Raw genomic sequence first — 18473 nt, forward strand, 5'->3', positions numbered from 1 at the left:
AGGAATGGGCAGTGGCCCAGTGTTTCCACCCACAGCAGGTGGTGGGCCTGCCTGGCTTTGACAATGATCCTCTTATGAGGACAGGTAATTTTTTGGAATTTCTATCTGGTGATTAGCATGTGTGGGTGGGGGAAGGGAAGATGTGCCAAGTGTGTGGATCCAACAACCTGTGATTGTTTTGTGTCCTCCCCAGATGGCCAGGAGGTGGCAGCCCCATCAGCCCAGGAGGTGGCAGCCCCATCAGCCCAGGAGGTGGCAGCCCCATCAGCCCAGGAGGTGGCAGCCCCATCAGCCCAGGAGGTGGCAGCCCCATCAGCCCAGGAGGTGGCTGGGCCATCAGGTCAGGAGGTTGCAGGCCCATCAGGGCAGGCTGCTGCACCACCCCCAAGACAGGCTCATGCAGAGTCCCAAGAAGGGGAGGATTCGCCATGGGAGGGGAGTGCCCACAACTCCCCTAATTTGGATGTTGAGTGGGAGGAGGATGAGGGGGAGGAAGATGACAATATTCTGATTGGGCAGGAAATAATGATGGGCCAAGATATGACCTTTGAATCATCCCCTGAGGGAACCCCACAGGCGCCCAGCAGTCAGGCCACCATCATGGGTCGCCCCTTCCAACCCTCCTCCAACATGCAGCAGCACCCATGGCTCACTCCAACTCCTCCTCCAAGGCCACAAGCCTCAGGGGCAAGTAGGATGCCGACCCCTGAAAACAGGGGGGGGTTGGTGCGTCTGCCGGCCAGTCTGTTGAGGGACAATGTCCGGCAGACCCGCAGTCTGTCTGCAATACAAAAAACAATGAGCAAGGTGGAGCGCAGCCTGGGTGCAATGAGGGAGTCACTGGGTGACGTGGCCACCAACTCCGTGGGGGTCATCACCTGTTTGTGGGACCTGAGGAACGCCACAACAGGTGTGGCCCAGGAGGTGACTGCCCTCACCCAGGCTGTGCAGGCCAATACCCGGGCTGTGCAGGCGAATACGGCTGACATTACTTCCTGTCTGACAAGGATAGCCGTTGCCTTGGAGGGAAGGCCAGCAGGAGGACAGACACCAGGGGAGGCTGCTTCCTCCCCTGTACAGTCCCCCCCCCTGAAAATACTCCCTCCCCTGTACAGTCCCCCCCCCCTGAAAATACTCCCTCCCCTGCACAGTCCCCCCCCCCCTGAAAATACTCCCTCCCCTGCACAGACCCCCCCCCGTGAAGATCCCCCAGTCGGCCGTGGCCGTCCCCGTGGCCGTGCCCGTGACCGTGCCCGTGCCCGTGCCCGTGGGCAGCCCAGAAGGAGCACTCGGCAACATCCCTAATTTGCAGGGGTACTTTTTTTTTTGAATTTTTTTTTTTTTTTACACTGTACTTATGATTTGGTTTATGTGTGTGAATGATGTGTGAATGTGGGGGGGTGGCATTCCTGAAAACATAAGGGTGTCACCCTCAGTTTTGGTGGAGTAGGGATCCCCAGGACCAGGGAGAAGTCATCCTAGGTTCCTGAATGGTGTATGAATGCACAGTGACATAATTGGAGCCGTGGCGAGGCGTTACTGCTCCCAAGTACCAAAGGGGGGGGGGGGGGTACTTGGATCTAATCCAATTCGATGTGCATGTGATGTGTCTGTGCTAGGGACCACAGTGACGTGCATTCATGCATTCTCATTGTGAGATAATTAATGTGCGTTTTGTAACTAAAAAAAAAGATTCTCATTGGCATATAAGTAATGTGCATTTATTTTGCAAAGTAAAGATTTAAAGGTCACATAATCTCTGTGATTTGTTCTGGGCAAAGCAAAAACAAAAATATAATTAGGATCCATTTACTGGGCAAAGATGCCTTCAGACAGTTGTCTCCTGATTGCCTGGCCCTCAGCAGACCGGGTAGAGGGGTTTGGGGGGGGGGATTGCCTGGGTGGGGGGTTAGGTCAGGACATATCTCCACATGCATGCCCCTTCTTAAAGCAAAATTGTGCAGTATGCAACATGCCCCAATAATTTGGCATACAAAGTCTGGGGAATACAATAGTGTACCCCCAGTCTTGTCAAGGCATCTGAATCTTGACTTTAGCAGGCCAAAAGTCTGCTCTACTATAGCCCGGGTCTGGACGTGCACCTCATTGAATTTTCGTTCTCCGGGTGTTTGGGGGTTCCTAAAGGGGGTCATCAGGTGGGGTCCCAAGGCATATCCTGAGTCACCTGTAAGGGAAAAGACAGGAGGATATTAGTCATGCATGTGCCCCTTGTGATGTCTGCATCATGGGGGGGGGCATACCTGACACCAATGTCACTCACCAATCAGCCAGCTGTCTCCATACACGTTCATCTCAAAGTCTCTGTAGATCTTGGTCTGCCTTAGGATGTAACTATCATGGCACGAGCCGGGAAACTTGGCACAAACGTGCCAGATGAGGCCATGTGCATCTACGATCACCTGGACATTGATCGAATGCCAGCCTTTCCTGTTTCTGAACAGGTGTTCAGTATCATGGGGGGGCTGTAGTGCCACATGGGTGCAGTCAATCGCCCCGATGGTCTTAGGAAAGCCAGCAATATTGTAAAAGTCTGTCATTGCTTGCACACGCTGGTCCTCCTGGGTGGGCATGACAAACTGGTTGCTCATGCGCCGCAGTATGGCAGGGACCACCTGATGTAGACATTTGCTCATGGTTGACTGCACCATCCCAGCCACACCTCCAGATGCTCGCTGGAATGAGCCACTCGCTAAAAAATGGAGGGTTGCCATCACTTTTTCAAGAGGTGTCAGGGCATGGGAACGTAGGGTTGGGGCGATTAGATCCTCATGAAGGAGTTGGGTGATCTCCAGGATGGCCTCCCTATCAAATCGGTAGTTGCCAATCACCTCATAAGCTGGCATTTGCCAAATATCACGCCGTGGCCGATAAACACGCGCCTGTGCCCTCATCCTCCTCCTCTGTGCCCTCCTCCTCCTCCTTTGTGCCTGTAAGGCAGCAAGTGCCGTCAAAATCATCGCTGGTCCTGGCATTTTTAAACAAAAACCTTCACAACTAGAGCTCTTACCTCTAGTCACTACCTTCAGCAAACCCTTCCACAGCATGTGTAAAATTAGGGCTGGTTTTATAATGTGGAAATTTAGTCAGAAAAACTAACAGGTGCGCACAGGGCGGAAAATACGGCACACACACTTAATTCTGAGAATCGCCCTAACTCCCTCATTTGCATCTTTGCCTATCAAAAACAGCGGCGAGCCTAGCGTAATTTGCGCCCGGGAATGCGCAGGTGTAACTAATTTAAGTACGGCTGAAAATACGGAAATCTTTGCTTAAGTCGTTTTGACGATCGTGCGCAAATATACGCGCCGTGTAAATTTAGAAAAATGAAGTTAAGTCTGCGTATCTCTTTTGAGAATTTGGCCCATGGTTACACTTAGGCCTCGTACACATGATAGGTTAACCAGAGGACAACGGTCTGAAGGACCGTTGTCTTAGGTTAACCGATGAAGCTGACTGATGGTCCGTCACACCTACACACCATCGGTTAAATAACCGAACGTGTCAGAACGCGGTGACGTAAAACACAACCACGTGCTGAAAAAAACGAAGTTCAATGCTTCCAAGCATGCGTCGACTTGATTCTGAGCATGCGCGGGTTTTTAACCAATGCTTTTGCATACTATCGGTTTTGACCTATCGGTTAGGCGTCCATCGGTTAAATTTTAAAGCAAGTTCCTATTTTTTTAACCAAAGGTTAAATAACCTATGGGGCGCACACACGATCGGTTTTGACCGATGAAAACAGTACTCCAGACCGTTGTCCTCTGGCTATCCTATCGTGTGTACCAGGCCTCATAGGTGCCTCTCTTCTCTTTTATACCCTGTAAAAAAATGCTTTGATATACAAGTGCTTTGGATTACAAGCATGTTTCTGGAACAAATTATGCTCGCAAACCAAGGTTTTACTGTATACATGTTAATTTAAAGTGACACTAAACGCTGGTTAAAAAAATAAAAATAAATCCATTCAACTATGTATTCCTAATGAAAAAAAGACCCTTCTATTGCTCCCAGCCTTCCCCAAATCTCCAATTTCCTTTATTTTGCTGCCGTGATCAGACTGCCTACCGTATTAAAAAAGATGAGGTTCAGGAGCTCAAGAGGACGTTACAAAGAGGCAGAGAAACACAGTGAGAAACTATTTCCAAAGAAATTGGTTACAGAGCCATTAGGAAATGGATGTGTATGTACGATTTCTGAAGAATAGGGATATTATTTAGTGTCCCTTTAAAACTGTAAATGTGAATATATATTTAGCATATTCTACAATAAAATAACTGTTTAGTACATACAGGTGCAGGTTCCTTTAGAAGATTGTATCCCGACTGCAGAAATAGCCCCATGTTTTGGGCTTCTTCAGAATGTACGAACTTTAGCAGATAATCAAAGGTTTCCTTGCTCCATTGGCTGACAAAAAAGAGGAAAAATTATTTCAATCTTTAAGTGAACATAAGAAAAACAAAACCTTTATATTACCGTATTTATCGGCGTATACCGCGCACTTTTTTCCCCTTAAAATCAGGGGAAAATTGTGGGTGCGCGATATACGCCGTTACCCGCTTCCCGCGCTGTGTTTGATTGCCGCCGCCGACATATTTACCGAGCGCAGTACACTCGGGTACACTTGGTCAGGCTCGGCTCCGCTTCCGGTCACGCCCTGTGCCGCCTCCTAGCCTTTATGCGAGAGGAGCCGAGCGTGCCCGAGTGTACTGAGCTCGGTATATGTCGGCGGCGGTGTTCAAACACAGCACAGGAAGCGGGGATCGGCTCAAAAACAACGCGGGAGAAGCAGGGAGGACACCACCAAGGCCGCAGACGGACGCCGGACCAGACAAGGCCGCCGATGGACACCGGGCAAGACACCGACGAGAGGCATTCAGACTGTAAGTATTTTCTTTTTTTTACTGAAATTTCCCTTCTAGGTTGGGGGTGCGCGCTATACGTCGGTGCGCGCTATAGGAAGATAAATACAGTATTTACTAGAAATTTATATGCAGTAAACTCAATAAAAACAAATGTGAATCATATGTAAAGGGTAACTCCACTCTCGTGGGAAAATAAATAAATAATAAAGCATATACAATTACAACACAAGTCATTGAATGCAATTAAAAATTACCTTTTCTTTTTAATTTGCAGCTCTGTAATTTTCTGTAAAATGCACTGTAATATAGCTACCTGGAGGTGTTCTGTACACACTCTGGGCCAGATTCACAGTCAGCTTATGCCGACGTATCTGTTGATACGCCGCGTAAGTTCTGTGATGTGCCGTCGTATCTATGCGCCGTATTCAGGGAACAAGATACGCCTGAATTCTGCCAAGATACGACCGACGTAAGTCTTCTACGCAGTCATATCTTGGGTGCATATTTACGCTGGCCGCTAGGGGCGCTTCCGTTGATTTACGCGTCGAATATGTAAATAAGGTAGATACGCCGATTCACGCACGTACTTGCGCCCGTCACAGTAAGCTACGCCGTTTACGTAAGGCGTATGTCCGGCGTAAAGTTACCCCTGCTATATGAGGCGCAGCCAATGCTAAGGTATGGACGACGGAACAGCCGTCGGATTTTACGTCGTTTACGTAAGTCGTTCGTGAATGGGGCCGGGCGTAGGTTACATTCACGTCGTTGCCATTGAGCCGTCGTATCTTAGGGCATAAATTAGACGTGATTCTGAGCATGCGGGCGCATGCGCCGTTCGTTCGGCGCTTCATTTACATAGGGGTCACGATTCATTTCAATACAACGCGCCCACTACCAGCCTACTTTGAATTAGTCGGGCTTACGCTGGCCCATTTACGCTACGCCGCCGTAACTTAGGGAGCAAGTGCTTTGTGAATACTGTACTTGCCTCTCTATGTTACGTCGGCGTAGCGCATATGAGATGCGCTACGCCCGCACAGAGATACACCGATCTCTGTGAATCTGGCCCAATGTGTACAGAACGCCCCCCCTCCAGAAACATCACTTCCTGCTTGTGTGATTGGCTCACTGATTTTCTCAGAAGTCTACACTAAGATACAAGTCAGATTTATGCCATCCCCTGCAACAAAAATGTCCCTTTTGCCAAGATACTCCCAATTAAAAATCACGTCTAAAGGGATGCAGACCCAGCAATTTTCCTCATTAGAGCCCTGCAGGAGCAGCAGCTGGTTGATAATTATAAAACCCACTCCCATTAGACTTACTTAGCAGATGGGAACAGAGAATCAAACAGTGATTTCTTCAAAATAACAAAAAGGTAGGACTCTGCAAAAGTTTTATAACCACTTGCTTACTGGGAACTTAAACCCCCTTCCTGCCCACATACATTTTCAGCTTTCATCGCTGTCGGTCATGCAATCCTGTACCCAGATGACTTTGTTAGAATTTTTTTCACTCAAATAGTGCTTTCTTTTGTTGGTATTTGATCACCACTGCGTTTTAAATTTTTTGTTAAAAAAATAATAAAGACCAACATTTTTAAAAAACAAAACAGTTTTATATTTTTTATAGAATTTTGCAAACCGGTAATTTTTCTCCTTCGTTGATGTATGCTGATGAGGCTGCACTGATGGGCACTAATAGGCTGCACTGATGGGCATTATTAGGTGGCACTGGTGGGCACTGATGAGGCAGCACTGGTGGGCATTGATAGGTGGCACTGAAGGGCATTGATAGGTGGCACTGATGGGTGGCAGTGATGGTTAATGGTAGGTGAGACTGATAGGCAGCACTGCTAGCTAGCACTGATGAGGCACTGATTGACACCCCTGGGGGGCATTGATAGGTGGCACCGGTGGGCATCGATTGGTGGCGCTGATATGCACTGGCAGGTGGCACTGATATGCACTGGTGGGCACTGGTGAGGTGACTGCACCTCTTCATCTTTGGGACCGATGTCCCTTTCACAGAAGCCAGTGATCGGCTTTTTTCTCCTCACGCAGCGTGAGGAGAAAAAAAAGCGATTACCGATCTTCTTATATCACGTGATCAGCTGTCATTGGCTGACAACTGATCACGTAGTAAGGGGCTGGGTTCGGCCCCTTACTCCGATCTGTGATCACCCGAGTCTCACCCGTGACTCAGTAATCACAGAGCGCACTGCACGCGCCTCACAGGGGGCGCACGGGGGAGAGTGCAAAGGGGAGGATGTCTATTGACGGCCTCCTGGCAATGTAGGTCCGCGCCAGGGTTGCCAATTTTCAGTAAATTTACAAACAGTTTGTAAAATCCATAATTGTTGCATCTGTCCAAGAATGTCAGTTACGGACATGTAGCCTACATGTCCGTAATAGACATTCAAGGACAGATGCAAAAAGTACGGATTTTACAAACTGTTTGTAAATTTACTGAAAGTTGGCAACCCTGGTCCGCGCTGTAGCCATCGTTCAGGTACATCGCGGACGGCAAAGGGTTAATATTCTTGCAATGTACATAGATCACCCAGAGGGGAAAGTTTTTTTTCTCAACAAAATTGGAGTTATTCTTTAAGTAAAATGTTACACCATTATTACTCTGGTGACTTACGTTTCTTGCTTGTGTCCCTGGTCATATAGATACGGCTGCCATAGCCCGGCTGCTCCATCACTTGTGGTAAGCGGGGTAAACTTGTCTGCATAGATCTCAATCTTTAGAGGGTGCACTGTGCGGTGGTACTGATCATGAATGCACAGTGCTGTGGAGAGGCCAGTCACTCCAGCTCCTATTACAGCGACACGCATTTTCCTGACCGCCAATACCCTGCAGGACAAAACAAGTGTAAAGTTATTCATGGCGCTAATCCATTATTTTATAGCATTAAATAGTGTACCTAAAACTGATACTTTAGCTTCTGGTTGATGCTAAAGTTCAAGACCTACCTGTTCCTATATCCTGCAAGAATTCTGACATTGAGCTCCTAAGTAAGCACACCTGCTGACATTAGAAGGGCGCCCTTTCCCCTTCTTCCTCCCAGATTTGTAATTAATGTATAACTAAAAGGCAAAACATTTTCTTAGTTTTGGATAGAGTGAAGAGGGATCTGAATGCTTGTCAGTTTTTATTGCTGACTGTGTCCCGTTAAAGTGGTTGTAAATCCTCTCTGACATGTTTTACCTACAGGTAAGCCTAGATTAAGGCCCCCCTTCACACCTGCGCATAGCGTTTTCAGGCAGAAAGTCGCGCAAATTTACAGCGATTTTGCTGTGATTTTTGCACAGGTCAAAAGGTCACTAATGTAAAAAGCAGAAAAACGCCCAAATCTGCCAAAAAAAAAGTCCCAGAACTTGTTTGAGCTTCAGGCATTTTGGAGCTTCTGGCTTCAGGCATTTTGGAGTGGAGATGTGAACCATCTCCATAGAGAATAATAGATTTTTTCCCCTCCAGCGTTTTGTAGCTTGAGGCTTCAAGCTACAAAATGCTCCAGTGTGAATGGGGTCTAAGGCTTACCTGTAGGTGTTTGCAATATCTCCTAAACCTACACGGTTTAGGAAATATTTGCCAAAAAGAATGCACCGATGTCTACGGCGCATGCACACCGTAGACAACGGAGCAGGCGCACTTATAATGCCGGTTTTGTGAATAGGTAATGCCAGCTTTGATGGCTCCCGTGCGCATGCGCAGAGTGACGTCTTCGCCGCTCCGGCCAATCACAGCGCCAGAGCGGCGATACCCGGAAGTAACCTCCGGGGGGAGATGTCTGCAGCTGGAGGGAGAGACAAGGACGGCTTCGATCTAAGGTAAGTAATTCATGATCGGCGACTTCAATAGGATTTATTCACTATCCATATATTTCTGATCCAGATGGTTGTATTGTGACTGTATTTATTCACATTCCATTATACCACTGTTATTGTACATTTTATATTTTTTTGTAATAAATCATATTTTTATACTTCCACGTGCCTCAAAGTCCGACTTTGCCAACTCTTTGGATTGGGTGTTTTTTCTATATTCTAATTCATAATGAGCTAGTATGCTAGTCATACTAGCTCATTATGCCTTTGTCTTTCAGGTTTTTATAACCGATGAAGCTGACTGATGGTCCGTCGCGCCTACACACCATCGGTTAAAAAAACGATTGTAAAACACAACGACGTGCTGAAAAAAGTTCAATGCTTCCAAGCATACGTCGACTTGATTCTGAGCATGCGTGGACACACGATCGGTTTTGACCGGTGAACACGGTCCATCAGACCATTCTCATTGGTCGTGTGTACGCGGCATAAGTGTCTTTAGACACAAAGATATAAATACAAGTAACTATATAGGTTTTCTGCACCTATGTCACTAGACATATCAATTATCAATGACCTACCTAAATATCAGGAGTGGGGAAACTCATTGAGAATACGCAGACTGGATTCAGGAAGACAACTGTGCTACTTGCTTTAAGGTGCAAGGATAATCTCCTTCGTCAGTTCAACTTGGCAGGGCAGGAAATCAAGTCAGTCAAGTCTGTCAACTAATAAAGCATGCAGAGATGTGCACTCTGACACCTGTGTCTTCACTTATTCACCAGGGGCTATGTTAGTCAACCATGACTCAGTGTAAACGATACTTTGGTATAAAATGAATACATAAACTTCCTATGACAACTGAGAGAGTGGGCAACCGCTCAAAGAGAACCAGGCAATCCGACCCCCGCGGTCCGAGCCAAGGGTGCAGGCAGTGCAACCAAAATGCAGGCCAGGATGAAGGAAAAAAGCTGGGACAGCCGCACTCCAAAAAAACTCCTTCTTTAATTAAAAATCACAAAATACATGCCACAGCAAAAAACAGCACAACAAAAGAAAAGCTGACGTTTCGCACTATGCCTTAGTGCTTCTTCATAGCTAGTGTGTAAACAGTAAAATGAGTGAATATATACCTTACAACCCAATGAGTGGGAGGGGGCTCTGGAAACAATTAAGTTAAACAGGGTCCCCTGTGAAGTTTGGGTGTGTCTCGACAGACAATCAGAGAGTGTCTCATGTGGACTATGTCTCATGCAAATTCATGGTGAATAGTGAACATTGGATAGAATGATGTGTTGACCCAATAGAGAAGTGGGGTGCAGAAAAATGTGAAAGAGAGTGTAGGAGTATGTGTAAGTGTGAAGAAATATATTTGAGTGTAAGAGAAGTGAATTAAAGTGGACAGGAAATGGAATGATATGTGTAAAACATGTATAACTTGTATAAGTAACAAATAAAATGAAATTAAGAAAACAAAAGATATGATATGAATTAAAGTGCGATAAAGTAAAGTGAAATTAATTAAAAAAGAAGAAAGGAAAACAAATAAAAAGTGAAATGGGGAAAAAAGGGGAAAAAAAAAAAAGGGGAAAAAATAGGGGTGAATGTGACGGTGAACCATATAAAGGACGATGCATAAACCATAAAATAATATGGTGTAATGTAGTGAACAAAAAATGCCTAAAGATTGAGCATAGTGTAAAAGTGCACCTTAATTCTAATGGTCCTATTTGTTTTATAGTATATTAACTTGTGTTTTTTATTATTTTTATGATTATTATTATATTATTTTTGTTTTTTGTATTTTTGTTGCCTGTATGTGTTTGTTTACTGACTCATTATTGAAATAATAACTGAGACACCGGGCATCTATCTGGACTGGTTAAACATTCATTGTGAGCTGAACCATTAATACAAAGACAAAAACAAAAAGATGTGAACATGTGTGGCCGTATATAGAAGAGTTCTAAAATATCCTAAAAATCAGTAAATGAGTAAACATGCAGAGTAGTATGGAATGATAGTAAAAAAGAGGCACTTGAAATGTCGGGAAGTGTCAATGTGGCTATATGAGGCTAATGAAAAATAACTGCTATTAGCGGACAATTGCCAACATGTGAACCTCAATCTAAATAGAGAAACTCTCTAGAGAATGATAGCGATCAGGGTATGGGCATGGAGTGTGTGTCAGGTTGCATAGCGGAATCGATATATTGGTATTACAATATTTTAATGCTTTAATGTTAGACTGGAAAGGGAAAAGTAAAACCAAAAGGAAACCAAATGGGTTAATGAAAAACTCCCTAGGCAGTAGGTAAACATGTGTTGAAATCGAAAATACGCTATCTGATTCTCTGTCTTGACACATCCAATTACAGAAAAAGCCACATTTGAGGCCACCACATCTCGCCGACAACAAAGACATCGCCATACATGTCGCGATGACTGTGCGATCTACATGAATTAAATACTTAAATGTGTATTTACAAGGAACAAATAAAATTCGATAAAACGGAGAAGCCGAACATTGCTGTTGACAACTGTATATACAAAAAACAGTTAATACAGTAATAAGAACAAAAAACACACAATATGCATATGAAATGTCCCGATAAACATGTTAAGATAACGAGCAATATCGTATGAATGGCTGAGAAGCCAGCAGAACTGTAATCGTGGGACATATCTTACAATGTATGTTGGTTGGTTCTCTAATGAAACCCAAAAAAAAAGAAAGAAGAGAGTATAGGATACTGAGATCTTGTTGAAAAGGGTGCCAAGAGCCTAGGTGTTTTGTAATCCTCTTACAAAGAAGGAGATACTGCTATGACAACTGCATGAGTATACTCTCTAAGCTTCTGTAAACATAAATCAATGTATGGGTCTTTAAAATTTTTATTATATGTTTTACCTACCGTATTTTCCGGGGTATAAGACGACTTTGTAACCCCTTAAAATCTTCTTAAAAGTCGGGGGTCGTCTTATACGCCGGTAACCTAACCTTACCTTATCCCAGAATCGTGGCCCATTACATGCCAGACTATGCCCCATTACATGCCAGACTGTGCCTAATTACATGCCAGACTGTGCCCCATTACATGCCAGACTGTGCCCCAGTACATGCCAGACTGTGCCCCATTACATGCCAGACTGTGCCCTTACCTTATCCCAAGACATGCAGAATCGCGGCCGTACGATTTTTCAAAAGCCGCGCCTTCTACGTCTTCTGTTCCGTGATAGGCGGAAACACTCAGCTTCCCAGGAGGCACTGTGTTCAGTGTCCGCCTATCACGGAGGCCCTCTCGTCCTGTGTTTAGTGTCCGCCTATCACGGAGGCCCTCTCGTCCTCGGACGAGAGGGCCTCCGTGATAGGCGAACACTGAACACAGTGCCTCCTGGGAAGCTGAGTGTTTCCGCCTATCACGGAACAGAAGACGTAGAAGGCGCGGCTTTTGAAAAATCGTACAGCCGCGATTCTGCATGTCTTGGGATAAGGTAAGGGCACAGTCTGGCATGTAATGGGGCACAGTCTGGCATGTACTGGGGCACAGTCTGGCATGTAATGGGGCACAGTCTGGCATGTAATGGGGCACAGTCTGGCATGTAATGGGGCATAGTCTGGCATGTAATGGGGCACAGTCTGGCATGTAATGGGGCATAGTCTGGCATGTAATGGGGCACAGTCTGGCATGTAGTGACACAGTCTAGCATGTAATGGTGGCACCGTGAGGCGAGGCATGACTAGTAGGAAGGGGGTAGTCTTATACGGCGAGTATATCCCAAAACCAACATTTTGGCTGGAAAATTAAGGGGTCGTCTTATACGCCCAGTCGTCTTATACGCCGGCAAATACGATATATAAACTCCTGTTTGGTATAAAGCAGTGGTCTCTAATCTGTGGCCTGGGGGCCAGATGCAGTCCTTTGCTTTCTTTTATTCGGCTCTTGGGGCACTATTTCATCCACTGATACAAACATTGTGGCACAATTCCTCTCAATGACACCATCGATGGGGCACAATATCTCCCACCGACACCAAAGAAGGCATTCCTTCAGATAACACCAACAATTTGGTCCAATGACACCAATGACGGGGCACAATTCCTTCCAATGACAACACCGATGGGGCACAATTCTTCCCACTGACACCAAGGATGGGGCTTTGTTTTTCCCCACTAACGTCTGGACTGAAACAAGACACTCTTCCTTTCTCTGATACAAGACATTTTTCCTTCCACTGATACAAGACACGATTCCTTCCACTGACACCAACGATGGGCACTATTTCTCCCACTGACACCAGCAATAGGGCACTATTCCTCCCCCTAATACCAAAGATGCATTGTTTAATCCCACCAACACCAGGATAATTTCTACTCCCAATGGCCACATTCCAGTCCCCCTAAAGTCTGAGTGACAGTAAACTGGCCCCCCCCCCCGTTTAGAAAGTCTGGAGACCCCTGGCAGAGAGGAAAATTTGAAAATGTATTACAAAATACTTACCGTAATTTTCCTTTCCTGATAGACTTCATGGCAGACTACGTGTGGGTTAACCCCGCCTCCTCTCTACTGCTATAGGACCCTCTATCCATAAATTTGAGCTCACCTCTATGGATGGTGCTCCGTAACTAGCCGACTCTCAGTCCAAACTCTTATATTCATATTCATGGGTGGGAACTCTGTCTGCCATAGAGTCTATCAGGAAAGGAAAATTACGGTAAGTATTTTGTAATAAATTTTCCGTTTTCCTGACAGACTCCATGGCAGACTACGTGTGGGAAATAACTAGCCAAACCACACGGGAGGGTATGCTGAACACAAACATTTTTTATCTTTTCGGTCAACTGACAGGATTCTCAGACCAAAATTCACAGAAGAAGGGAAGCAGGCTCTATAAAATAATGAGACATGAAAGTGTTGATCGAAGACCACGAGGCTGCCTTGCATATCACATCAGGAGCCACATGTCGAGCTGCTGCCCATGAGGTCGCCATGCCTCTAGTGGAATGCGCCGTCACCGCCTCTGGAGGAGCCAGGCCCTTTGCCCTGTAAGCTTGTTGAATAGCTTGAACAATCCAGGCCGCTATTTTTCTTGAGGAAGCACAATTCCTCTGTTGCTGCCAGAGTGTAATAAGATTAGATGATTGGAACATCTGAAAGACGAAGTGGCTCGTAAGTATTCTCTAAGGCCCCGTACACACGTCCGGGGAACTCGACGGGCAAAACACATCGTTTTGCTCGTTGAGTTCCTTGTGAAGCCGCCGAGGATCTCGGCGAGCCGAAATTTCTCATTGAACAACGAGGAAATAGAGAACATGTTCTCTATTTCCTCGCCGAGATCCTCGTCGGCTTCCTCGGCAAAAAGTGTACACCCACCCGGGTTTCTCGGCAGAATACAGCTCCGATCGAGTTTCTGGCTGAATTCTGCAGAGAAACTCAGTCGTGTGTACAGGACCTCAGAGTTTCACCCACATCCAAAGGATGTACTTCTGTAGATTCTGGAGACTGGAATGTAGGAAGCACCATCTCCTGGTTTTCGTGAAACACGGAAGTAACTTTCGGCTTGGACCCAAGCATGGGAATAATGGACCACCCGGTCCGGAAAGAAAGTCAGAAAGGGTTCCTGACATCCCAAAAAGCTCATCTCCGACACTCTTTTGGCCGAGGTGATGGCCACCAAAAAGGCCAGTTTTATTGACAAGTCCTTCATTGACAGGTCTTTGTTGTTGAGAGTTGACAATGCATCAAGGATGAGTGGCAGATCCCATTTGGAGAATCTAGACTTCCTCTGGGTTCTGAGTCTCGATGCCCCACGAAAGAACTGTCGTATCAGTGGGTGAGTTGCCCATGCTGTTCCCGAAAAGCTGACAGAGCCGATATTTGCACTCCAAGAGAACTAACAGACAAAGAAAGATCCAGGCCAGACTGGAGAAAACTGAGAATGTCTTGGACTCCAGGGTCTCTACTAGTGTTGAGCGGAATACGCCATATTCGATTTCGCGATATATCACGAATATATAGCCGAATATTCGAGAAATATTCGCTAAAATCGAATATTCGTGATATTTTATCCAAATGAAATTTTTGCGAAATTTCGCTATTGCGAATGCGAAAATAATTGCGAAATTTCGACAAGTGCGGTAGAAGAACTCTGATTGGCTCATGCTGAAATTGAATATTCGTGATATATTATCGAATTTTCGCAAATGCGAATGCGAAAATGATTGCGGAATTTCGACAACTGTGGTAGGAGAACTCTGATTGGCTCTGATGCAAAAGAAGGGCGGAGAAAATAATCGCGCAATATTCCTATTGCCGAATATTCGCATTGCGAATATTCGGCAATATAAAATGATCGCTTCAGCTACTCGGCCCAGTGTCTCTAATCATACCAGCAATGCTTTTAGACCAGGGCTCGACAAATCCCGGGCGCCAGGTCGCCATGGCGACTAGAAATAGGGTCCTGGCGACTTGGCTTGGAAGGGGGGCAAAAAAAAAAAAATAAATTTTTTTTGTGAGCTGGGGCCATCTGGTGGTGAGCCGTTGGTATTACAAGTTATTACCACCAGATGTGAGCTGGCGCCTTCTGGTGGTGGCCGTTGGTATTACAAGTTAAGCATTACAAGTTAAACAGCAATTCTAATGTAATTTTTCACTATTTTTCACTGCCATCTTCTTCCCTCTAATTAGAACCCCCAAACATTATATATATTTTTTATCCTAACACCCTAGAGAATAAAATGGCGATCGTTGCAATACTTTCTGTCACGCCGTATTTGCGCAGCGGTCTTACAAGCGCACTTTTTTGGTGAAAAAATTACACTTTTTTTAATTAAAAAAATAAGACAACAGTAAAGTTATCCCCATTTTTTTTTTATATTCTGAAATATAATGTTACGCCGAGTAAATTCATACCCAACATGTCACGCTTCAAAATTGCGTCCGCTCGTGGAATGCCGACAAACTTTTACCCTTTAAAATCTTCATAGGCGACGTTTAAAAAAATCTACAGGTTGCATGTTTTGAGTTAGAGGAGGTCTAGGGCTAGAATTATTGCTCTCGCTCTACCAATCGCGGCGATTTACATATGCGGGCGCTGCTCGCGTATGTGTTCGCTTCTGCGCGCAAGCTCGTCGGGACTGGGCGCGTTTTCTGGCTCCTAACTTTTTTACCTGGCTCCTAGATTCCAAGCAAATTTGTCAACCCCTGTTTTAGACATCGATGGAGATCACTTGGATGTGATCTGTTTTAAAAATAAAATTGAAAAAATAAGATTATTCGGAAAACAATATTGCGAAATTGCGCTAATGCGGATGCGAAAATAATAGCGAAATTTTAACAACTGTGGTAGGAGAACTCTGATGCAAAAGAAAGGCGGAGAAAATAATCGCGCAATATTCCTATTGCCGAATATTCGCATTGCGAATATTCTGCAATATAAAATGATCGCTTCAGCTACTCGGCCCAGTGTCTCTAATCATACCAGCAATGCTTTTAGACGTCGATGAAGATCACTAGGATGTGATCTGTTTTAAAAATAAAATTGAAAAAATGCGAATATTCGGAATAGCGAATATTGGCCGCGAAATTCGATATATTCGCGAATACTCGAATATGCCATATTCGAGCCGAATATTCGCAATACGAATATTCGTGAGCAACACTAGTCTCTACATGATCTTCCTGCAGAAGTAGATAAGTTAACAAACGTGGCCCATATTCTACTGTAGACTCTGTTGGTGTAAGGCTTTCTGGAATTCATGAGGGTAGAAATAACTCTCGAAGCACACCCGAGAGACTCTAGCCTCTGCCTCTCAAGAACCAGACCATCAGTCTCAGTATCGCTGGACAGGGGTGCAGGGTCGCCCCCTGAGAAGGAGGGGCACCGTTTCCCCGAAAGCTCACCTGGTTCAGGAGAGGAAACCACGGCCTGCTCAGCCAGTAGGGTGCTATTGTCACCACTTCGACTGTTTCCAATTGAAGCCTCTGAAGGATTTTAGAATGATTGAAGGTGGAGGGAAGGCATATGCCCTGTTGAAGTTCCACTGACTCGTTAAAGCATGTACTCCTAAAGCTTGACTGCACAGACTCGAGTGTAGTATTTGTTGAGTTTGTGGTTGCAGGGGGATGCAAACAGATCCACCTCGGGATCGATTTCCAACGATAGGATCCACTTGAAGGTCTGTGGATGTAGTAACCATTCCTTGTCGTCTAGATTGCTGCGAGACAGGAAAGTCTGCTTGAATGTTCTGCTCCCCTGGAATGAAGACTGCTGACAGATTGAGCAGGTTCTTTTGAGCCCAAGTCATGATGGGCTCGACCTCTTGGAGAAGGGCGGAACACCCTTGTCTCTTCACATACGCCACAGCTGTGGTGTTGTCCATCTTGAGAAGGACTGACTTCCCTTTCAGGAGATGGGAAAAGGATTGAAGGGCACACCATGCCGCACGAAGATCCAGAATGTTTGAACCTGGGATGTGGAGCCCACTTGCCTTGTGCCAGTTCTTGGCCACAATGAGCCCCCCAGCCCGCATTGCTGGCATCGGAAGTAACAGACACCCATTGGATGGGAACAAGAGAGTGGTATGTCAATAGGTTTTTGCGTTGCAGCCCCCAAAAGGAGACTGTTCCTCATTAACAGAGTGACCCGATCAACTGACTGATGTCTTCCGACCTCCATTGGAGAAGGAAACCCGCTTGAAAGGGGCAAAGCCTCCACATTGCCCATTTGACCATAAGTGCTGTGGCCACCATTGTGCCGATTATTTTTAGGCACTGCGAAGCTCTCAGGTGTGAGGAGTCTAGGGCTAGGGAGATTCTTTCCCGAATGACTGGGATTTTTTCTTCCGGAAGAGAGATAGTGTTCTCTGTGGTGTTGAACTGGGCTCCTAGATAGGTTAGGCACTGGGACGGTTCTAGCTGACTTTTCTCCTGGTTTAGAAGCTATCTGAACTTCATCAGTGTGGAAATGACTTGTTCTTTGTGAACTAGAAGCTGTTGCCTGTCTTGAGATAGTACTAACAGGTCGTCCAGGTAGTGGTACAGTCGTACCCCTTTCGTTCTGGTAAGAGACACTACTGCCAACAGAACCTTTGAAAAGACTCTTGGAGAAGTCGTCAATCTGAACGGAAGTCGTCAATCTGAACGCAGAAGCGTTCCACGGATGCCGGTAACGAAAAAGACAGGTTGGGAAGTAGGGAAAAACAGACATACACATAAAAACTGTCTGCCATGAAAACGAGAAAATAGTGAAAACCTTCAGACCTTGCCAGCCAGTCCAGAAAAACGTCCATCCTGGTACCCTGGGCCACATCCCTTTCACCATAGGGGAAAAAACATCACTGCCCGAACCACTCGCCCGCTCATAGCTGGGCACTGGGTGCACCGCCCAACTGGTACCAATCTGACCGATATCCTGGACATGCACAGAGCAACGTGAAGTGCGGTCCCTGTGAGGAGGACAGAAAAGGAACACTGTCCATAGAGGTGAGCTCAAATTTATGGGTAGAGGGTCCTATAGCAGTAGAGAGGAGGGGGGTTAACCCACACGTAGTCTGCCATGGAGTCTGTCAGGAAATAGCAATTTCTAAATAAAATATATAAACGGATTGGCTTCTAATCAAACTGGTACTAGAGTTAGGCCTCATGCACACTGGGCATAAAATAAAATACTGCTTATACAGGCATTCTTTCTTTCAGCCTGTAGAAGCAACACCATGTTAGCACATTTCTGCATTTACAGGCATATTTGTAGA

General features: G+C 45.7%; 1 protein-coding gene across 5 annotated transcripts in view; it reads right to left on the minus strand.

Annotated features, from left to right (window-relative positions):
• DAO (D-amino acid oxidase) overlaps positions 1-18473 on the minus strand; it is a 67333-nt gene that overhangs the window by 23372 nt on the left and 25488 nt on the right. For 4 of the 5 annotated variants that reach the window (XM_040351886.1, XM_040351885.1, XM_040351884.1 and 1 more), the window contains exons 2-3: positions 7533-7745; positions 4314-4428 (exon numbers count right to left, since the gene is read on the minus strand). In XM_040351886.1, the coding sequence (XP_040207820.1) occupies positions 4314-4428; positions 7533-7726 (309 nt within the window). In that variant the 5' untranslated portion in view covers positions 7727-7745. Of the gene's footprint in view, positions 1-4313; positions 4429-7532; positions 7746-7864; positions 7940-18473 lie in introns of those variants that run through there. The other variant, XM_040351887.1, reaches the window with a different exon arrangement.

This window comes from Rana temporaria, chromosome 1 (genome assembly GCF_905171775.1).
Source record: "Rana temporaria chromosome 1, aRanTem1.1, whole genome shotgun sequence".
Classification (NCBI taxonomy): Eukaryota; Metazoa; Chordata; class Amphibia; order Anura; family Ranidae; genus Rana; species Rana temporaria.